The 24137-nt window shown below is 37.6% G+C and overlaps 1 protein-coding gene across 4 annotated transcripts in view; it reads right to left on the minus strand.

The window, feature by feature from the left end:
• STRBP (spermatid perinuclear RNA binding protein) overlaps positions 1 to 24137 on the minus strand; it is a 144505-nt gene that overhangs the window by 14748 nt on the left and 105620 nt on the right. For 2 of the 4 annotated variants that reach the window (XM_060200122.1, XM_060200123.1), the window contains 8 exons: positions 21922 to 22014; positions 20645 to 20844; positions 16831 to 16989; positions 11535 to 11669; positions 11198 to 11338; positions 7937 to 8060; positions 4073 to 4117; positions 1029 to 1480 (listed from right to left, as the gene is read on the minus strand). In XM_060200122.1, coding sequence (XP_060056105.1) covers positions 1404 to 1480; positions 4073 to 4117; positions 7937 to 8060; positions 11198 to 11338; positions 11535 to 11669; positions 16831 to 16989; positions 20645 to 20844; positions 21922 to 22014 — 974 coding nt within the window. In that variant the 3' untranslated portion in view covers positions 1029 to 1403. Of the gene's footprint in view, positions 1 to 1028; positions 1481 to 4072; positions 4118 to 7936; positions 8061 to 11197; positions 11339 to 11534; positions 11670 to 16830; positions 16990 to 20644; positions 20845 to 21921; positions 22015 to 24137 lie in introns of those variants that run through there. The other 2 variants (XM_060200124.1, XM_060200125.1) reach the window with 1 other exon arrangement.

Raw genomic sequence — 24137 nt, forward strand, 5'->3', positions numbered from 1 at the left:
CCCAAAGAAATCTGTTATATCAATTTGCATGTTTTGTAAAGCCTATCACTGGTAGGCATCATTCAACTAAAAATAAGGAAAGCTAATTTATAACTAATATAGGTGTGGGACCACACTTTCTCCTTCATGGGGGGGTGGGTACCTTAATGAAACCATTACCTTATAGTAACATCATAGGCTTTCCAAACAAGGTGAGAATGCAAGTGGAAGACTCAGGTCTGCACCCTTTACAGAACAGCACAATGTTACTGACTGATCATTTTTCACCAGCTTAATCAGGTATCTTAAAAATAAATGCTGACCCATGGCTGAAACCTGTCACTTTTCACAGCAGCACTCAACAAGAACTGGGACAATTGAAGAGCAAGTTTTTATGGGGACCCTGTTGCTGCTTTAGATTCTGATGTAATTGAAGAGAAAAGAAACCCTTCAATGAATCCCAGAAAAGTCAATAATCTTTTATCTACATGAAAAAAGCCAGGGAGTGAACACAGTATCTTACAGAGTGAAGAAGGCCACAAGAACAAGAGAGGGTGATTGATCAATTAATTTATTATTTTTTAAAACTTGGAAATTCGTAAACTAAAATAATCACATTCTTCCTTTCCCCATCTCTGGGTGGTGCCATCATTAATAAGCAATGCTATGATAACAGAATATACCTTTATCATGGGGATGCCCTTGTACAAGTGGGTACAAAAGGCTTACAGAATATACTGGCTCAAACTAACAATTGCTTTTGCTTTGTTTTAGCAGTTTGCTTACAAATGAATGGACTTCTAGGGCTTAATTATTAAGTTTCAATTCCTTGAAATTTGATACCAAAACATATCAAAAATAATAAGCTAAAACAATATCCAAACCCATATTTTATTGGCTTTAATTACACACTTTAATATTTACAAAGTTAAATGAAAAGTATCTATTATATTTAAAAAAAAATAACTACAGCCCGAATTAAAGTGCCCTGGGGCAAATACATATCAATCAGCTAAGAATCAGTGACTGCATCAGGAACCAGGCAGTACTCTGTGTTACAACAAAGCAGTTTATTTGTGATCAGTGTTTGAGACTCTATACATCCTTCACAAATTTAATTTTACATAATCTGATACTCCTCTTAAAACTTAAACTTTAAACTGCTAGACTTGTTTCCTTAGAACAGAAGGGCTGGTATAAGTTATTTTCCAGAAATGAGGTACCGTTTCACAGAACTAGTTTCTTTTTTGTTTTCAAGTTTTAGAGAACTAAATTTGCATTTGTTAAAATCAAAAAGTAGGAAAGATGTTCTTTACAAATAATTTTGATCAAGTATGTGTTCAAAGAAAGCAGAATAAAAAGGTTTTTTTCTCTTCTGTATTTTACTATATTGTTGTTCAATAGTAATTAGCTTCTGTCATTTGCTAAAAGAATGAGTAGTGGGGAACAGGATATGTTGGGAATTTCATAACGGGTAACAGAACCATTCTCTTGGGTAAACCTACAGAGAAAAGAAACGGAGAGGACTCCAAATAAGTTTAATAATCCAGTAAAAATTTCAGGTAAAAAAATCTTAACAGTAATTCTCATTAACCTTTTCCAGATTAGTCAGTCAACATGTACCATTTGGAAGAGGCCCATAAATATTTCACACATCTCCTATTTTGATAATATTTTCCACTCAAAATTAAGATGCTTATATCATAGAATGAATGATATTCAGAAAGTAACTTTACTTGAGTGAGTTGAATCCCACAGATCAAAAGCAATGCTGATTCAGATTCTAAAGAGATATTTGAAATCCATAGTGGTCTGAAATTTGGAGTATCATATACTGCAGAAGAAACAGGAATTAAGATTCCAAGCACAGCTTTCTGTGCAGGCCTCAGCTCCCCAGAAAAACGGAGTTGTTACTAAGTATTTACCTTCTTCAGGGTTATTGCCAATATTGGCATGGCAAATCTGGAAAGATTAATAGCTTTCTTAATTTTGTAATTAATAAGTTCTTGTGGCCTCACAAACATCTGCATACTCAAGCGTGATTTGAAATCTGCTCCTATTCCTATGCTAATGTTTAACCTAATGGAGAAATCACAAAGCAGCAACAGCAGGTATTCAAGAGCACCAGATGATCAAAGGGAAATTACCCCACATGCAACAGCTTTACAAAGGCCAAAAGACATATTTACCTTACAGCCAAAATAAAGCATCATTTTAGTAGGTTGGCATCACAGTAACATTTAAGAACCAAATCTTTTATGTGAAAAATGGGGGCATCAAGTTTCACCAGCTTTGGAAGTCAGTTATATGGCACAGGGAAGAGAGGAGCCTTCTGAAGTAGGGGCTCAGAGGCCACAGGGTGAAAGTATGTTAAAGGAAAGGGAGGAACAAGAGAGAAAAATTAAAAAGATTGAGGAAAAACATGAATGTTGCTTAGAACCTAGTTATAAAAATGTTTTAAAGGGAAAATTCAAACTCAATAAAAGCTGTCATTGACAGTGTGAGCCATAACCATGTCCAAAAGAAAGACACATCATTAAAGAACCTGTCCTAAGGGGCAGGCACTTTGGCATTCACATAAGACATGGTAATAAGTGGGTCTAATGAGATAAAATTTTATTTGCATAAATTGACCAGACCTAATTCATAAGAAGAATGAAGTGGTCAAAATATCCAGAACTTGGCTGAATGGTACAAAACATAGGGCCAAATCAGAGTTAGAAAGTTTAAATTTAGAATAAACTCTAGGTGAAAGCATACTCATGGATGAATCCCCAGTTCCCAGGAAAGGGGAGTATGGGGAACGCTTGATCAAATCTGAGTGTGTCACAGGATACAGTCAGGTAAAGGAAGAAACTTCAGATTCTCTGCACTTTGTCATAGAGAAGCAACTTATAAAGTCTGACCCTTGCAACGTCTCCAATTCTTTTCAGAATATAAACTGTCTATCTTAGTGGGGAAAGTGATCAATTTGTTAACTTACGACTCATTTCTACAGTTAGGAAATCAGATGAAGCTTCAATTTAGCAGTGTTTTAAGGACCTACAATTTTCATTCAAACAGAAATGAAAAAGCTGATGCATGACAAGAAAAAAGGGCAATGAAGAGACTTGAGGTTCATGTAGAGGATTGATGCCACTAGTAGCAGCAGTATAGTCACGGTCTTTGCCTTCTGTGGACATGCACGCCCAGCCCGAGACTGCAATGATACACTTGAACTCATGTGTGCACACTTACACTGCTACATTCCTGCACTCTTTCTTAACACACACCCCCACACACACGCACTGGCGCAGGTACACACGTAAGTCCTCTTCTCTCATACACAAACATCCTGCTAACATGTAGCACCTGAGTTAGGAAAAAAGTCTAAGAAAGCATATCACTGACTCCAAACCTATTGCCTCCATTGCCACATAAACCTCATTCAAAAGTTATCCAAAGGGCCACTGAGGTTTACTTCTGTGTTCGCTTTGCTTTTTTTTTTTTCCTGGGGGTGTGTGTGTGTGTCAGAAGACACATCTAGGACTTTTTTTTTTTCTTTCTAATATGTACTACAAATTTTATGCAGTAAACACCTAGGTAATATTACTGGTGATAATCCATGTACCACCTTCTTTATAGGACCCATTTATTCCATATCTAAAGCAAATTTTATGGGGGAGGATGATGGCTACAAATTTTAAGTAAACATTTCCTGTTCCTGACTCAATGCACAGTTTCAAACCAGAGACTTAAATGTTGCTATCTAACTGGGAGGAAGTCTAAGAAATGGATATGGCCCTTCAGTAGCCTTTGAATGGAGTATAAGTTGGCTGTAAGAAGAACTACTTAAAATATTTACTTTCAGTATGGTCAGAAACAGGCAATTATAACAAGCAGTCCTTCAATCAGGCAAAGCAGAGAAGAGCAACTCCAACCAAACCAAGAACCACAAGGTTGTGGCATTTTCAAAGGGAATTTAAGTTGGGTCACTAGAATAAAGAGGTCTGAGATCCTTCAAGTCATTTACAGAAACCCTAGATAGAAACTGTGCTTTGTACTGTTGTGAGAGAATGGCTAACAAGAGAAATTAGTAAGATGTTGTACATACCATAGGCAGGGGCAGCTGTGCTGTAACCATAAGGGGTTCCATAGCCTAATGCAAAGAAGAAAGCAGATCAGTACAGGGCAAAGGAAAATGGGCATTGGTTCAGCTCACAGGCCCGGAGGACTTTTACATGCTAGAGGAATGAGAGTCAATCTAACCCTGCTTAGAACAGAAGCTTTCTACCATGGCCTACAAGACTCTCCAAACCTACTAGAATATCCCGTTTCTGACTGTGCTTTACCACACTACATTGTTACAGACTGGTTTGTTGATTGTGCTCCCTGCTAAAATGGCAGAGATCACTGTGCATCACTCAAACCAGACAGAATGTCTGGCATATAGAGCCATTCCCTACATAAGGTTTGTTGAATAAAAGTATACCTAGAACCACTCTAATTACTAAATTTCAGTATTAGAAACAGAACTTTCTAGATCTCTTTCAGCAAGCAGTAACAGAACCCCTACTATCATTAAGAAGGGCACATAGGTCATGTTGTGACCTCAAAGACAAGGTTCACATCTACTTGATATCTGAATTCCAGCCCTACTACAGGGTCTCCTAATTAATGTTTGTGAAAATGGCATTACCACTGATATCTATGTTAAAGGCTCATGTTGTCACAAAGACAAAAATCAAGTACAAAGAACACACACCGTCTCTCCTGGGCTATTACTTTGCAAAAATGCTCACTTGTCCTGTCATGCCTACCGCTATCCCTATAACCCATTCCTCACGTTTTACAGAATGATGCCCATAAGTAAATTTTGATAGTCCATACTCTCAGAGATGGAGAAATAATAGAAGATAACCAGAGGGCTCTGAACTCCGTTAGGACCCTGAGAGAGAACAGGAAAAGAGGAAGGACATTTGGAAATAGTAATAGGTGTGGGTGTGACTTGGAAGGTAAGACAGGACAGGACCATAGTGCGTGTGCGTGTGCAAATATATACATATAAATATAGACAGACAGTTATAGAAACAATGGTCAACCCATATCTGCAAACTTGGGAGAACTACTGTAGCTTCCAATGGAGGGAATGAGGACACAGAATTCTGGTGGTGGGAATGGTACAGAATTATACCTTGTTATTTTGTAAATCAATATTGTCACTAATAAAATTTAATAATAAATAAAGTTTTATTCTGTCACTTTTCTCCTTGAAATTCTTCATGACTTCCCACTGCTCACAGGATTCCAAGACAAAAGTCCAAACTATAGCTTCCAGGGCAGGGAATGATCGCAGCTTTTCTTTAAATCATTTCCTATCTACTGTCTCCAATGCTCTCCACACTGCTGACATTTTGGGTTTCTTTAGTTCTTCAAATGAAGCACAATCCATACCACCAGCACCACATGGTCTCACATGCTGTTCCCCATGTGTAACACTCTTGTGCTTAGTCTTCTTTAACTCCTAACTCATTCTTCAAAGCTCATTTCAATTTCAGAGAAGCACTTAAAGACCCAAAAGACTAGCTCAGTATTTCTTTGCTTTCTGTTGTTATGACTGACCGGATTTCTTTGTTGCATCCTCTCACAGCAACATGTCATTCTTTCATTATAATTTTCTCATGTAATTGTGATTACCTGACTAATACATCTCACCTTTAGGCCCTAAGTTGCATGAAAGTAAAATCTATGTCTGCCACACAATATATGAAAAAGCAAGTATACTCTTTATAGGACACACCTTCTAGTTGTGACCCTACCAGGATAGATTGCAAAGTCTGTGACCTCTATGAAACTTCCCGAATATTCTATTATAATTCTTTCTTAGGAAAAAAAAATATCTAAGCAAACTTTTAAGGAGTGTTACATTATAACTGGGCTAAAACCTAATCCTTCTGACAATTTCACCTTGACCAACAAGTGGTTTACTTTTCAAGTTAAAAGTTCCATACTTTCAATATTACAGAGAACTTGTTTTTAATGAGACAGCTGTACATCGATCACCAAAAATGACATAAGAATTAGACCAGAAGTTTAAGAGAGGGTATCTTTCCCCATTTCTTTTTCAAATCATGTGATAAAATATAAAGAATATAAACTCTGGACTTACAACCATCTCATCTACATTCAAATCTCTGTTATCTACTATCTTATAATGGATTACTTGCCTTAACTCCCTAAATGTTACTTTCCTCACCTGAAAAATTGAACTATTAAATTTGATGTTTAGTAAACACTGAATAAAATAAGCATCATTTTGGTACTTTTTATAAGCTTTTAATGGTTCCCAAACATTTAGTTAAAGAAGTGGCAGTAATCCAGGCTAGGAGATAGCTCAGTAGGTAAAAAATATATACCTTAATCATTCAGGAGGTCCTGGGTCCAATTTCTAACACCCCATGGACAACATCAAAGAGAACTCCATTAATGGGGAAGCTGTCTTTTGATGTCTCTCTCTACATACTGCTAGTTCTCACAGTGACCTACATATTTATTAGCATGGTATTACAGTCAGCTCTCCGATGAGTTGGTGTAAGGGTGATATATGTTTTGTTCATGGAAAATGGCAGCACAGTTTATCTCATTTCTGTAGTCAGTTGATGTACACTATACTAATATATACATACATATATACATATATATCCTTTATTGTGTACCTCACAGTACATATCCTGGATTTTTTATTATAGTGCAATATACAGCACACTACTGAATAAACTTTTAAAAAATATTTATTCCCTTTTGTTGCCCTTGTTATTTTATTGTTGTAGTTATTATTGTTGCGGTCATTGGGTAGCCCAGAGAGAAATGGAGAGAGGAGGGGAAGACAGAGAGGGGGAGAGAAAGATAGACAGCTGCAGACCTGCTTCACCACTTGTGAAGCGACTCCCCTGCAGGTGGGGAGCCGGGGGCTTGAACCGGGATCTTATACTGGTCTTTGCGCTTTGAGCCACTTGCGCTTAACCCGCTGCGCTACCACCCGACTCCCCGAATATACATTTTTAAATGTCATAATGATGCAAGTGTGACATTAAACTATCTAGAGATGGTTGAGAAACTCTCTGCCAGTACGGTATGTTATGTCTGAAATAAGGGTAAGAGGCATGTCCCTGTTTATCAACTAGCTTTTAGGAACAGAATCCAGTGACTCAGTGAGGAATACCTGTATAGAGTTAAAAAAAAAAAAAAAGCTAGGCTGGGGAATTTACATGGCAGTATCATGTATACAAGGCCTTTGGTTTATTTCTCAACACTACATTAAAAAGAAATGTCAATAATGCTAGAATTCACCATAAAAACCTTTAAAAAATATTTATTTATTCCCTTTTGTTGCCCTTGTTTTATTGTTGTTGTTATTGGATAGGATAGAGAGAAATGGATAGAGGAGGGTAAGACAGAGAGGGAAAGAGAAAGACAGACACCTGCAGACCTGCTTCACCGCTTGTGAAGAGACCCCCCCACCCCTGCAGGTGGGGAGCAGGGGCTTGAAATGGGATCCTTACGCTGGTCCTTGCGCTTTGCACCACCTGCGCTTAAAACACTGTGCTACCGCCCAACTCCCCACCATAGCAACCTCTTAACAGCAGTTTTCCTCTCTTGCTATTGCCAACCTATTCTCTATGTCCACATTGGATAAACCCTGCTCAAGTGTCAACCTCTCAATCTAACACCTTTTACATTTCTAATTGTCAAAAGATTTCTCCTCAATAAAGTACAATGTTTCTCCACTGTCACCTCGCTTCAAGAAGTCTCTAGTCACTCAGTATTTTTTTGTTGTTTGAATTTCTGTGCACAACCATCTTATCTACCATGCTATTTATCTACTTAGAAATTGTATAATCCTAGAAAACAAAGCAGACACTGTTATATGAACTCTGGCCCAGAAAAGGAAGCAGAACTCTAAATGGTTATACTATACCTGGAGCTATATAGCCAGGAGCAGCTGTAGCCCCAACAAAAGCTCCCCTTGTTAGAGTTCCTCTTCCTCTGCCCCGAACAGCTTGGACTGCTGCGGATACAGCTGTATTCACAACTCCTTTTGCCTATTAAAAATAATACATTTTCATTACTGAGAGAATTGCAAACTATTGGGTTGTCATGATGCATTTTTGCACAGAAAAAATGCCATGACTTTCCTGACAACCCAATATTATCACTTCTGCAATGTATTAACTCAGAAATTTGAGCCTGTAGAAGGGACAGTAAGCTGTCTGTGATCCTGAGCTCTTATCACCTGTGTAACGAAAATGATAGCTACTTTTCATAGTTGTTCTGGAGAATGTCGGGAACTTAGAAACATGAAACAAAGCTTCTTTTTCCCTAAATGGTTACTCAGAAAGAACTCAATTTCTACATTTAAATGTCAGTGGTCAAATTACATCCAAAGCCATTTTAGGACTGACTGAAGTAATTATAGACTTTTGACACCTAGGTCAAATTAATTTGTCTTTCCACAGACAAAATAAAATAAAATAAAATAAAATAAATACAGCAAACCACCTACATTTTGCCAAGCATCTGAATGGAGTATAAAACAAAACTGACCTAGACCAAGACAAGAAGACAAAGATGTGGATGTCATTGTTCCTGCTCTAAGTAACTGAGATTTTAGGAAGGTGATGTAATTTCTTTGAGTCTGTGTTTGTATGATTTACCAATCATTAAATAAAAACCACTTCAAGGATCAGAAAGAGAGCTCACTGAGTAGGGTGCCTGTATTATGGCAATGGAGAAAGCTCTGGTGTTGTGGTATCACTCCCTTACTTTGTCTCTATCCAAATGAAAGATGGCAAAGAACAGCAGAATTACACATTAATCAGGCTCTAGTTCCAATCCAATAACGCCACACTGAAAGTCTCTTCTCACTCTAAAATGACATGGGGCTCTGGTAAAATTACATTATCTCTCTGTTTTTGGAGTTCTCCACTAACTGTAAAATGAGAAAGTAATCATCATACTGTTCTCCTTACTTAGGAATAGAAAGAACAACTGAGGGAGTCGGGCGGCAGTACAGCAGGTTAAGTGCAGGTGGTGCAAAGCACAAGGACCAGTATAAGGATCCCGGTTCGAGCCCCTGGCTCCCTGCCTGCAGGGAGTCGCTTCACAGGTGGTGAAGCAGGTCTGCAGGTGTCTATCTTTCTCTCCCCCTGTCTTTCCTCCTCTCTCCATTTCTCTCTGTCCTATCCAATAACAATGGCATCAATAAAAACAATAACTACAACAATAAAAAACAAGGGCAACAAAAGGGAATAAATAAAAATTAAAAAAAGAAAGAACTGAGAAAATCTAGATACAAAACTAGTAGAATAAATTACAAACAAGAATAGGTAAGTCAGAGCGTTAATAGTGGCTGACAAACAAAACTGAAATTTTAAGGAAACTCAAGATATTTACCTGTATTATGTTTATTTTTTATATAAGGATGCAATAAAAATTCAAGCTAGAAACTACTCAAATTCCCTATAACATCTAAGGTGCAGGGAAGGAAGAGCAGAGATTCAGAACTTATTGTTTGACAAAGTTAACAGTATTTCAGACAACTCCAGTAGTGCAGGCACACACTGAACTGAGACAGAAAAATCATCATCCTTTCATTCCTCATCAGATAATTTCTATGGCTAGAGTGAGTGGTAGAAAAGAGCTTAATCATGCATGGGAAATTACAACTTCTCCTTTGGCCTGAGGGGGGCGAAAAAAAAAAACTCAAACCACAAGGACTTCTACCATCAATTAGCTGTATTTCTAAACATCAACACTTTTGTGTCCTTGGTCTTCCTTTTCCTCAACTGTAAAATGAGATCAACTCTAGTTTCCTATAATGGACTTAGAACATGAAAAAGAAACTTAAACAGAACTTTAATTCAGAATCTTCTTTCCACTAGTCTAAACATTTTCCTTTTTTTCAATCATATAATATAGATATTAAAATACTAGCACTCTTCGCATGAGAAAACATGACTCACGGTTTTTAATATAACTTTTTACCCCTCAAAATAATGCATATGGTACATGTCCAGAAAAAAATTTCTTTCTCTGATAGGACAGAAATGGAGAGGGGAGAGGGAGATACACACACACACACACACACACACACACACACACACACCCCACTGTTTCACCATTTGTGAACCTTTTCCCCTGCAGATGGGGAACAAGGGCTTGAACCCAGGTCCTTGCACATGGTAACATATATGCTCAACAAGGTGTGTCGGTGCCTGGCCCCTTAGAAAAACTGTACTTTTAAAATCTAAAAATTTTATGCTATTATTAGGATAGAGACAGCCAGAAACTGTGGTAGAGAGGCAAAGAGGAAGAGGATAATTTGTTGCACTGCTTCACTGTTCATGAAGTGTCCCTGCTGCAATAGGGCTTGAAGCTGGGTCCTTGCACATAGTACTACATATTCTTAGCCTGGTGCGCCACTGCCCAGCTCCAGAATGCCACCTTGTCTAAATGCTTTGCTACGATACTGTGTCTTTAGCAGCACTAACATACCCAAGTTTTACAGTGCCTCACTAAAAATGGCTTGACAACTCTCAAATTATGTGTGCGCCTGCGCGTGTCCAGTTTGTATGAATGATTCCATTGCTCCTAAACAACTTTTTCATTTTTTAAAGAATTTTAGATAAAGAGACAGAGATAAGAAATACTCCAGTGCAAATTCTATTATATGCGTAAGTAACTGTTCCTGGTGCCATCCAGAGTACTCCCATGAGGTGCTGAGGCTCAAAACCAGATCCCTGTGCACAATAAAGTGAGCATGTGCTCTACTGCTGGAGCTATATCCCAGCTCCACTCAAATAATACTAACTACCACTCTTTAAATATATAATTTGCCTACAGAAACCATGAGATAGGGAAACTGATCATATTTGTGATATTTATAAACTAAATCCAAAAAAAAGACTACCAAATTCAAGAAAAAGAAACAACTTCAGAAAAAGCTGTGGTCAGGAGGTAGTGCAGAGAATAAAGCATTGGATTCTCAACCCTGAGGTCCCAAGTTTGATCCCCAGCAGCACATGTTATCAGAGTGATGTCTGGTTCTTTCTCTCAAATAATAAATAATCAAAAAAAAAAAAAAAGAAAGAAAGAAAGAAAAAGAAAGGAAGAAAAAGCTAAATGAAATGAAAATTAAATTCTAGTAATATATTTCAAAGACTTGATGCACAACTCATACCTGAGGAATTATCTTCTTTTTCTTATTATTTGCTGCATTGGGTCCAGAAAAAAGCTTCTCCAGGGCAGCTAAAGCTGCACTTGCCTTTGCCACTTTCTTATTTGGACCTGCACCTCTGAATTTCTGTCCATCTACTTCTACCTAAAACCAAGAACACTCTATGGTTATCATATGCAGTACTTCTATGTAGTTTTCATTTAAGTATATCATAACACAGAAAATAGCAAAGGTCAAATAATGACAACAAGAGGTGATGCAGTCTAAAGCATTTGACACACAAGCTCAAGCTTATCCCTTTAAGGAGAAAAATTAAGTTGGCTTGTATCTAGGTACATACCTCCATTACAAAGCGTTTGTCATGGCTTCCACCAGTTTCTGAGATGAGTTCATATTTAAGACCTCTTCTTTTTTCATTGAGCTCCATTACAGGGTTTTTACCACTTGCTGTGAGAATAGGGCCCTGAGTTCTTACCTAAAAGAAGGTTCAATTGAGAAAGATAATGGGTATAAAGTCCCTCCCACCACCAACCCAAGAGCTTTATTAGTAAGAAAGAAGGGGGTAAAGAGACAATTTAAGTATCACTCTGGCACATGCAAAGCTGGGGATCAAACTTGGGACCTCATGCTTGAAAGTCCAATGCTTTATCCACTGCACCACCTCCTGCCCCCTTCCTTTTTTTAATCTGCTGGGTTTTGTACCTACAAAATTCTACTGCTCTTGGCAGATTCCTATCCACCAACCCTGACCATACCCATTTTAATTTCAGACAAATACATGAAAGGAGGGGGAGTGTGTAGCGGGGAGAGGGAGACATAGCCTGGATCTACATTTATGAAGCTTCCCAGGTGCAGGCGCTCCCATGTAGTTGTAGGAGCTCAAACTCAGGCCCATGCACATGATAAAATGTATGCTTTACTGGATGGGCTATCTCCTGGCACTAGTATTAGGTCTATTAGCATACATATATACTATGTCTCTGTTGAACAGAAAGCTCGATTTTTAAAAATTTACTTATTTAGACTATTAGGAGCAAGGACATGTGATCACCTCCATATAGGAATAGTATAGGAATAGCAAAAATACGTAAAATAAGTATGAGAACTCTACAGCCAATAAAAATAGATAGGCAGTTATAGAAATAATAGTCAACCCGTATCTGTGATCTTGAGAGAACAGTTTCTAATGGAGGGAATGGGGACAGAGAACTCTTGTGGTGGGAACGGTATGGAATTGTACCAGTTATCTCATAATTTTGGAAATCAGCATTAAATCACTAATAAAATAAAAAATAGTGGTCCAGGAGGTGGCGCAGTGGATAGGGCATTGGATTCTCAACTATGAGGTCCTGAGTTCGATCCACAGTAGCACACGTACCAGAGTGATGTCTGGTTCTTTCTCTCCTACTGGCTTTCTCATGAATAAATAAATTCTTTAAAAAAATAATAAAACATTAATCCCCCAATAAAGAAATTTAAAAGAAATTAAAAAATAAAAATAAAGTCAGTCATCTGGTTAACCTATCTGTGAAACAAAACTGTTACAATAGATGAGTATTCAAGAGATTAATGGTAAGGTACTCTTACTGTTATATGGCATTGTAGGGTCTGGCCTGTGGTGCTCATGATGTAAAAATAGTACTCTAAATGACTAACAAGCTGAAATTCACATAATACCTAAGCACTCACTGTTTTTCATCTATAGGGTTAGAAAGAAATAACTCACTTGGTAGATGAGACACACCTTTCAGTCTTCCTAAAAACATTTAAGGGCATCTAAAGTAACAATAGTAGGCTAGTTCCTAGTAGGCTGCAGAATGTATATTCTGAAATTTAAAGGTAACAAAAATAGGGATGCATTATCCTTAAGAAGCTGCAGTACAGTGGGAAGGACAGGTATAATCACTGTAAAGGTTTATTATACAAGAGACGTCCATTGTGAGAACACACTAGAAACATAATTTTCTAGAGCAATCAGGGCAGTTTTGCTGGAAATAAAACATGCATTTCTCACCTTCCTCTTTATACCAAACCATCATAAAGAGAAAAACAAGAAAAGCATTGTAAACAGAAGAAACAGCAATGCAAAGGCTCAAGAAAAGAACATTTGTTTGGGAAGTGCAAGTTAATTTGTCTTAAACAGTCCTTTACACAGGAAGTGAGGAGAGGAAGGCAGAACCCACTTAGAAATACCTCGAGGGAGTCAAAACATAAAGGACTTTATGTTATGTAAATGAGCTTTCACTTTATCATGGGCAATAGGGAGTCACTGAAATATTAATATTGAAAAATGCATAGCTAGATTTTCATTGTAGAAGTCACTTTGAAGGGTACGATTAGAAAAAAGAAAAGCATTTCATGTGAGAATGTGAAGGTCAAATGAAGTATGAGGACACCAAAACCAGCAATTCATAAGACACTACAAATTTAATTTTGAGAAAGAAAAGGCCAAATTATTGAATTATTTTAGAGGTTGGAGATCATGCTGACTTCCACCACAGTAGCTGCTCAAAAACAAACAAACAAACAAAACAAATAAATGAGTACCCAAAAGAATGATTACAAATATAATATTCTTCATTTTCTTGTGGCACATATTATATCACCACTTCTGTACTAAATTTTTTTCATTCTTTATATTCTAGAGAAACAAGAAAGAGTGAAGAATACCATAGCACCAATGTTCTACCCAGGGAATCTCACCCCCTATCTCCTACCACAATGCTGTCTATGGTGCTATCATGTGGTACCAGGACTTGAACCCAGGGACCTGTCCATGTAAGGCATGTCCTGCCATGTGAGCTACCTCCCTTTGCAGCTAAGTTGAATTTTTCAGAGAATGACACCAAAGCACCAAAGCAGCCTACAGAACTTGAATGAGTCATGTGCTTGGCAAAGCTGACACACTATCCAGATAAGCCATTCTGCTAACCCCCAACAAACGATCTTAATAAAATACTCTGATTTAGTTAATGCAATAGAAGTGAAATATTGTACAATTTTAAAAGACATATTTAATTAGAATTCTCAGGGGCTGGAGAGATAGATAGCATAAAGGTTATGCAAATGACTTTCATGCCTGAGGCTCTGAGGTCCCAGGTTTAATCCCCAGCACCACCATAAACCAGAGTTGAGCACTGCTCTGATAAAATAAAAATATTTAGCATTCCTGAGTTTTTGCAACAAAAATAACTTTTGGAATAATTTTCACAATCTATATATTTCAAATTTCCACTCTCATCTGTAAAAGGTAGTGAGTAGTTTTTGAAACTAGGTCTGTGGTGCTCACACTGTTTTCCAGATGTATAATCATCATTATAAAAGAGTCAAGACATAAACTATGACATATCTAAATAGTTACTACCATTTTAAATCAAAATCGGTTTTCTTCCCCTTAGCCTCTCCTACTAATACATTGTACAGAAGCAAAGTATAGGTGTAATCACTACCACAGTCTTCATGTACTTATATGGCTATGCATGTAGTCCACACTGCTTATCTTCCCTTCGCAATTCCTTTAGAACTCAATATTCTGAGCTTCATATTTAAGGTGTTTGTTCATCTCTTAGTGTTTAGAACTCTGCCAGCAAAACACCTTTCTCCAGTCTGTGACTGGCACTTAATGAATGACAATCATCTCAAGAGCTGGGTGCCAAATCTCCTATCCTCTACAGTATCACATGAAGAGCCAGGAATATCTTTTGCAGGTCTCTATACCCATTATATCCCCTTTATACTGGCCCACCTAGCACTTCTCAAATATTTATTTCAAAACTCTCAGATTATCAATAGCTCCTATTTCTTTGGCCTAGAATTCCTATTTCCCTACTTCATCCCCACATAGCAAATCCTACTCACCATGTAAATCTTATTTCTTATTTTACTCCTTTTAATTTAACATGAGTGTGAGGTACACAATCAGTTACTCAAGATTTTGCATTATTACATTGATTTTGCAATCGTGGTACTTACCAGATTACATTCTAACTAGGTATAAACATATTGTTATTTTCACCTGAGAGCATCTTAAAGTTCTGGACACACTATTGCTAGCATTTTGTAGTAAGCAGATATTAAAGTGGGGGCTATGAATCAGGAAAAAAAACCGAGTTCACTAAATTCTTAATGCATACTCCTTATAAATGAAAAAATTAAAATATATTTATGTAAGATCTGTTACTTTATAGTTGTTTCTCTGCAGCCCAGGGAGGTGGTGTATAAGTAGAGTGGCAGGACATTGCATGTGGCAGAGTGATGCTTTAATTTTTTTATTTTTTAAATATTTATTTTCTCTTTTGTCCCCCTTATTTTATTGTTGTAGTTACTGTTATTGATGTCATCGTTGTTAGATAGGACAGAGAGAAATGGAGAGAAGAGGGGAAGACAGAGAGGGGAAGAGATAGACACCTGCAGACCTGTTTCAACACCTGTAAAGCGACTCCCCTGCAGGTGGGGAGCCGGGAGCTTGAACCGGGGTACTCACACTGGTACTTGCACTTCGCGCCACGTGTGCTTAACCCACTGTGCTACCGCCTGACTCCCGATGCTCTGATATTCTATCTCTCTCAATAGGTAGCTTAGAAACAATGCAAAGCAAAAAACAAAAGAAACAAACCGTTTCCTTAAGGAGAGTACAAAAACACAAGGCACCATTAACTCACAAATATGCCATATATACTTAATACTTGGCCTCATCCCATTCTATTACCTGTGGCAATCATCTCATAGGTTAAAGCTTATTCAGGGTCTCAATAAAAACTATATCAGGCTGGAACAACTCAGTGATAATCTACTGCCCTCTACAGTTTAATTTAACATGAAATAATCCTGGATTTTCTCCTCTAAATTATTGGTTTATCACTGTTCAGTTATTATTGATATTCTTGATACATCATAATTATAAAATACTGGCAACAAGTCCCACTGACCAGCAAAAAAAGGAATGTTAGTTAAATTAGGGTGCATTAATGTGTTGAGCATAATAGTTATGTTTTTATTTTTAGAGTTAAATGAAAAAAAACTGCATGAAAGTATCATTTCCTTCATAAAAATACTCACAGACCCAAGGTATTGCCTGTGGAGATGGTGTCACAGTTGGAAAAAGGACTAGAAAGCTGTATCAGGGAAGAGGGTAGCTCCAAAATATGGGAAAAGTATATAAATCTTGTTCACTGTAAACCCCATCAATTTGATCTGCTGACTATGGAATCAGCACAGGAGCCCATGTTACCTCTGCATCCCTGTAGGGCTGAGCTTGCATTCTGCGGTCACTGCTAGGAACATTCCAGGCTGCACTAATTAAAAAAAATACTCATAAAAAAAAAAAAGGCTCCTAGTGGTCTGGGAGGTGGCATAATGGATCAAGTGCTAGATCCTCAAGCATGAGGTCCTGAGTTTGATCCCTGACAAATATACCAGAGTGTTGATCTGGTCTGACCTCCCCCTCTCTCTCAGTAATAAAATACATCTATGGGGGGGAAAGCTGGATAGAAATAAATCAAAATATTATGAATGGTTCCTTCTGGAAAATGTATATGTGCTTATATGTTTTTTAGATTTCTATCCACCTTTTGAATCTTTCAATTCCTCTAATAAACATTTATTCATTTCCAAAGGAAAACGATATATAAGCATACCTCTAAGGTACTGGAGGTTTCAGTTGTAGAATTTCCAGTATTATTGCTTGAATTTGAAGACACTGTTTCATTTTTGCCTTCATTATCTGATTTTTCATCAGAACTCATACATTCAATATCTGCATCAAAGCCTGTTGGATATCCCATTGCCTGCAATACCTGTACAAATTACACTGAAACTCAGTTTTATTCAAACACCAGAGAGCAATTAAGCAGTACAGACTAACTAAAAACTGAGACTAACATTTTTCTTCCAAAATATCTGAATCCATGAAACACCTTTCAAGACGAAATACTTGCTTAAGTAAAATTTATTTTATCCATTTTTTGGGGGGGGAGTGGCGCCGATGGCAACAGAGCACAGTTGTTGGCATATGGGTTTAATCTCTCATCTCCCCATGCAAGTTCTCTGCAGTACACTCTCAGCCACTACTTAGGTTCTTTTCCATCACCACGCAATAGAACCCCAAGATTCTCCTCACCACCTTCACCCACCCTCTTTCCCCAAAGTCCTTTGCTATGGTGCAATATGCCCCACACAGTCCAAGTTTCACTTTGTGTTTTCCCTTTCTGTACACCTGTAAGTGAGACCATCTGGTATTTCGGGTTAATCAAGTTTTATCTACCAGGACATCATTGGATAATTATTAAAATTTTCTGAAAGTAATTAGATTTGAATAGAATATGACAGAAATGTAAATATGGTTTTTATAGCACTAAAGTCCTGCACATGAACAATTTCACTACTCACAGGCCAATTTTTTCATTCTTTTTTACTTTAGATGGAGGGAAGTCACTATGATATGTCCATAATGCTAGAGCTTGAACCCAGCATTTACAATGACAAGATACATGTCCTACTGAGTGAGCTACCCCTAACTGCCAGAAATGCAAATCTGAAGTTGAGCCACGTTCATTGAATTTGGAGGTGAGAATTTGAAAAATAAATAGCACAAGCAAGTAGGTGAGGGAAAAAGTAAAATAGCACACTGGAATAATTTTTATAATTCTTAATTTTTTTAAACTTGTAAAATAGGAAGTTTGATTCACTTGCCTCAATACAGAGCAGAAAAAGGACCAAGACTTTGTTTTTACCTTTGGATCAATTTGTCTATTAATTATAATATCTCAAGCTTTTTACCATAGATTTCCTTGCCTTTAAGAGAAACTACTATCAAAACTTGAAAGAAATGTCTATGTTTATTCTTCAGACAAGATGACTTTCCATTCAATGTTTGACATTTCTCAAACATTTTAAAAATACATCGTTCAGAACAGTAAGTATGTTCACGTGTGTGAACACACTTGCAAACCTACATTTCAATACCTCTTTCAAGGTTATACTGATTTTCAGATGTACACAAAGGAATATATTTTTATAAGTCTCTTTCAAACAAGTTAACGACAAACTGTCAGTTAATATTATCACAGAAGATATAGATACAGGGGCTAGATGGTGGTGTACCTGGTTGAGTGCACATGTTACAATGCCCAAGTAGAACAGTACACTACTTAACAACTATTGGGTCAAAGAGGAAATAAAGGAAGAAATCAAAATGTTTCGAGAGTTCAATGAAAATGAACTCTCAAAACAAACTATCAAAATATTTGGGACACAGCTAAGGCAGTACTGAGAGGGAAGTTCATAGCCATACAAGCACACATTAGGAAACAAGAAAAAGCATAAGTAAACAATGCCCAAGGAGACAGGTTCAAACCCCTTGGTCCCCACCTGCAGGGGAAAAGCTTTGCGAGTGGTGAAGCAATGTTGCAGGTGTCTCTCTGTTTCTCTCCTCCTCTATGACCCACTTCCCTCTTGAGTATGGTTGTTTCTATCAATAAAATAAAATTAAAAAAAAATAAAATAAAAAGATACAGATACAGGTTCCTAAAGATTCCTCCTATATTTGTTTCAGCTTTTAATTAATGTTTTATGTTGTTGGTGTGAAAAAGCAACATTTTAAATCTTTACTATCTCAATTATACCTAATAGATATCTTAAAGAGATTGCTATGGTAGTCATGAAAATGAGATGCTGGGCAGCCCAACTCTTTTAAACAATGGCATATTATATAAAGCATTCAGTCCATATAAATAAAATAGCAATATTCTAGGCAAAAAGTGAGCAAGTAGAAGTCTATATCAAAAACTTGAAATAAATTTGGTGAATTTACATGGGGAATCTGGCATTCTATTGAAGAATTCAAGTCATAAATTCATGAGAGTCATTGGGAATAAAGCCAAGAGCTTCTCACCACCCTTAAAAAAAATTGTATGTTCTGAAAGTATTTAGGTAGTAATCTGTACTAACATCATTTGGTTATATCCTTGTGTATATTTAATAAAGAAAACATTCTCCACTGCCAGAGCTCTGCAAATACACAGTCCCTGGGAAAATCTTATCTGTAAGACAACTGGAATTGACACTAGGTAACACCAGCTATAAATCAAAAGCCAAAAGTGCACCAAAGTAAAAGACTCTGGGATGGGAGGGGGGGTTATGGTCCTGGAACATGATGGCAGAGGAGGACCCAGAGAGGGCTGAATTGTTATGTGGAAAGCTTGAGAAATGTTACATGTGTACAAACTACTATATTTTAGTGTTGACTGCAAAACATTAACCCCCCCACCTGAGGGGGAAAAAAGCCAAAAGTGACAAGTAAATTTTATTGGTTAACTCCAAAAAAAAGTAAAGGCATGCAGCTTTCCTACTTTAGCAAAGAAAGCTAAAATAGTTTGAGTGAATTCTATAATACTCTTTTCTTCCCTTTTCTCACTTACCAATTCATTTATTTACTTATTATGGTGACATATTTCAATAAATTTATAATATTATAACAAAAATTTCAAATTCAGCCATAATCTAAAAATTTTTGAGTATAATCTAAAATTATTAACCATAGAAGTAAAATAAATTTAAAAGAAATCTATATAAGTATGAACATAAAAGTAAGATGTTACCAGATCTCTGGAGCTAAATTGTTTGGAGATCAGTGTTAAGGCTAAAATATACAACAAACAAGCTGGTTTGCCAAAAATGTTTGAATATTCAAGTGTAGGGCAAACAAATCAAACTTATTATGTATATTAATAGAGCTAAAAAATCGCAAGATTACTCCTGGAAACAAAGTAACCTATAAAGTGAAGTATAACCTTACTTTTTACCTTCTAGAAGGGGACTGAAACTGAGAAAGATGATATCCTTGAAGACTGGGGCCAGGACTGAGTGAAAACACACTCTATCCCATAGTTCTCATTCAAAAATAATAACCCTGGCTTTAAATGGTAGACATCTGATGGTTCCCAGAGTCTCATCAAAGAGCCTATTACTTCCCTTCTAGCTGGTTACCATAAAATGATACGGATGCTTTTCAAAGAAAGTAACTGCCTAGTCCCTAAAGGATTATTTTGTGAGGGACTGTTAGAAAAAAGGACTGGAACAGGAATGAGAAACTGGTCACTAATCTCTACCACTTAATGTGCCTGCCACTGTGTTGCCAAGGCTCCTGTGGAGTTAACTGAGTTCTTCTTGCTTTTTATTTGATATTCTTCTATGATGTGTCTTTAATAGAAACCCCCCACCACCATCTAAGGAGTCAGGAATTCAAGGACATATATTTCTGTTTTCCAAATTCTGTAAAATTTACACATATTTTTATAAACAAACAAACAAAAAAAAGAATGTGGTCCAGAAGTGATGTCTATATTCTCTTTAAAATCCTGATATTTTCTATTAATTTGCTATTGGAAAGTAGGCATTCAATTATTTATAACATAATAAAACAATCATTGACAAGTAAAATAAGTATCATACCTTCACTGCTACATGAAGTTTTGCTGTTTTCTTAGATGGTCCTGAGGCTTCATATGTTGTACCATCCACGTCTACAGACATTGTGAAGACAGGGGCATGAACAGGGCCAGACTGAGATAAGAGCTTATACTGAAGCCCAGGCCTGATCTGATTGAGCCTCATTAGTGCATTCATAAGGTCTATTGCTTTACTGTCCAGAACTGTTAAAGAAAGAGGAATGACACTGGAGCTTAGAATTACTGTGTTTTAATCATAACATTTAAATGGACACCATAAATTTATCAAACTTTTAAAGAGCTGCAAACGGAGTTGGAAAAACAAGATCAGAAGATAAAACACAAGTAGAACCTGAACTGAAATTGGCGTATTGCACCAAAGTAAAAGACTCTGGGGTGGGTGGGGGGAGAATACAGGTCCAAAAAGGATGACAGAGGACCTAGTGGGGGTTGTACTGTTATGTGGAAAACTGGTAAACTATTGTACTTACTGTTGAACGTAAACATTAATTCCCCAATAAAGAAATTTTAAAAAACTTATCAAATATTTATAAGAATTTCAAAACATATATACAATTTAACTTCATAATTATAAATTTCTAAAATTATATGCTACCATCAGTATAAGAATATGCATTACTATATCTACATAGTAATTTCAGCCTGTTAATATTAATATATCTTAAGACTATGAAGCGTCAAAAACAGACCATATTTTATCTTCAACTCCTCAGTTTATATCAATTCTTTTTTTAAAAAATATTTATTCCCTTGTTATGACTGTTATAGTTATTATTGTTGCTCTTGATATCGTCGTTGTTGGATAGGACAGAGAGAAATGGAGAGAGGAGGGGAAAAGAGGGAAGAGAAAGACACCTGCAGACCTGCTTCAGTGCTTGTGAAGCAACTCCCCTGCAGGTGGGGAGCTGGGGGCTTGAACCGGGATCCTTACGCTGATCCTTGCGCTTGGCGCCATGTGCACTGTGCTACTGTCCAACTCCTAGTTTATACCAATTCTTAAAATTCTAATTCAAATCAGTTTGTAATTTTCATTTTTATACATAGCTTTTTTTTTTTTAAGAGAGAGAGAAAAACAGAGAGAATGACCACAGTACTGCTCAGCTCTGGTTTTATGGCAGGGCTGGAGACTGAACTTGGGACCTAAGAGCTTCAGGCATAAAAAGTCTTTTGCATAACCATTATGCTGTCTCCCCAGCCACTACAAATTTCAAAGACTACAAATTCTATCTAGTTCACATTTAGAAGAAAAGTTTTACACACTTTTCCTTAAGTTTCGTTTCATCTTCTTATTAGGATCTTTATCATCCCCTAATCCATCTTCAAATGGCCTTTTCAGAGCCGAGGACCCAGCACCTAAATAAGATAAAATACTAAAGATTCATTATCAGCCAAAACAGTGAGTCCACTTACTCTTATCAAATATATCTAAAATGTTCAGAACAGCAAATTTAGGAATCACCATGACCATACCCAGCTTTCATAAATTAAATTAGCAAATTAAGAGCCATGTGAAAGCAGAAAATGGTAAGTTTTTAATAACACCCCTTTTAACATATTCCTACTTATGCTTATGTATACATGTATCTATGCATACATTCACATATGAATAAACAAAAAGTCTAGAAAAGGTATATATCAAAATGGTTTTTTAAATTTTTTTAAATGTATTTATTTTCCCTTTTGTTGTCCTTGTTGTTTTTCATTGTTGTATTATTACTGTTTTCATTGTGTTTCATTGTTGTATTATTACTGTTTTCATTGTTGTATTATTACTGTTGAAGAATTTAAAGACGGGTGCTGTCTTTGTTGATCTCACAGCAGCCTATGACACGGTCTGGCACCGTGGTCTCCTAGTCAAGATCTCAAGATGCCTGCCTCCATGGGTGGCCAACACTATATCGTTTCTTCTCCAAAACTTAAGATTCCGGGTGCATCTGGGTGACAAGTCTAGCAGATGGAGACTTGTCTCAAGTGGCCTCCCCCAGGGCTCTGTTCTGGCTCCTACACTATTTAATATTTACATCAATGACCTCCCAGAAACTTCTTCAAGGAAGTTCATCTACGCCGATGACATCTGCTGTGCAACTCAGGCATCCAAGTTCGACATCCTCGAGGAAACACTCACGAAAGACATGTCTCTGATATCTGATTACTGTAAAAAATGGCGACTAATCCCTAGCACTGCAAAAACGGTATCATCTGTTTTCCATCTACACCATGCCTTGGCCTCACGTGAGCTTAATGTGCAGCTTGGCGATACGAGAATCCGGCATGAAGCCCAGCCAGTCTATCTTGGCATTACTCTCGATCACACTCTGTCATTTCACAAACATCTCATAAAAACTGCAGCAAAGGTGGGCGCGAGGAATCACATCATTGCAAGACTGGCCAGCTCCTCATGGGGCGCGAGCGCTTCCACACTACGATCATCATCTTTGGCATTATGCTATTCCACTGCAGAATACTGTGCCCCAGTATGGTTCCGTAGCCCCCATGTTCACTTGGTCGATTCCAAATTATATTCCTCCATGAGGATAATTTCTGGAACCATCCGTTCCACCCCGGTTCCATGGCTGCCAGTTCTTAGCAACATCGCCCCGCCAGATATTCATCGGGATGCAGCATCATCTAAGTTCATTTCCCACGTCTATGCTCGACCGGACCTGCCAATATACGCGGATATCTTCACCCACCCTGTTCAATGCTTGACGTCTCGTCACCCAATCTGGTCCCCTACGCCTACACTGAACTTCTCTGTTCCAGTCTCTTGGAAACAGAGTTGGCAGTCAGCTGAGGTAAAGAACAAACACCTCATCACAGACCCCTGCAAGCGTCAACCCGGCTTTGACCTAGCACGTTATGATTGGGCTCTCCTCAATCGCTATCGAACAGGCCATGGCCGGTGCGCCACTATGTTCCATCGCTGGGGAGCCAGAGGGGAGCCAGAGACGACCTGAACTGCCCCTGCGGCTCCAGACAGACTATGACCCACATAGTCAACGACTGCCACCTCTCCAGATTCAAAGGAGGTCTCGAAACTTTACATCAGGCTCAACCTGACGCTGTTGACTGGCTATGGAAGAAGGGCAAACGCTAGAAGAAGAAACTGTTGTTATTGATGTTGTCATTGTTGTATAGGACAGAGAGAAATGGAGAGAGGAGGGGAAGACAGAGAGGGGGAGAGAAAGATAAGACACCTGCAGACCTGCTTCACCGCCTGTGAAGCAACTCCCCTACAGGTGGGGAGCCGGGGGCTCAAACCGGGATCCTTTTGCCTGTCCTTGCGCTTTGCACCACGTGCGCTTAACCCGGTGCACTACTGCCCAACTCCCTATATCAAAATGTTTAAGGCAATTGTCCAGTTATAAGATTCACTAAAAACATATATATATATATATATATTTACTTTTATGAGATAAATATGTAGACAGAAAGACAGAGATGACAGAGCACTCATCAGCACTGGTTTATGGTAC

Source organism: Erinaceus europaeus, chromosome 10 (genome assembly GCF_950295315.1).
Source record: "Erinaceus europaeus chromosome 10, mEriEur2.1, whole genome shotgun sequence".
Taxonomy (NCBI): Eukaryota; Metazoa; Chordata; class Mammalia; order Eulipotyphla; family Erinaceidae; genus Erinaceus; species Erinaceus europaeus.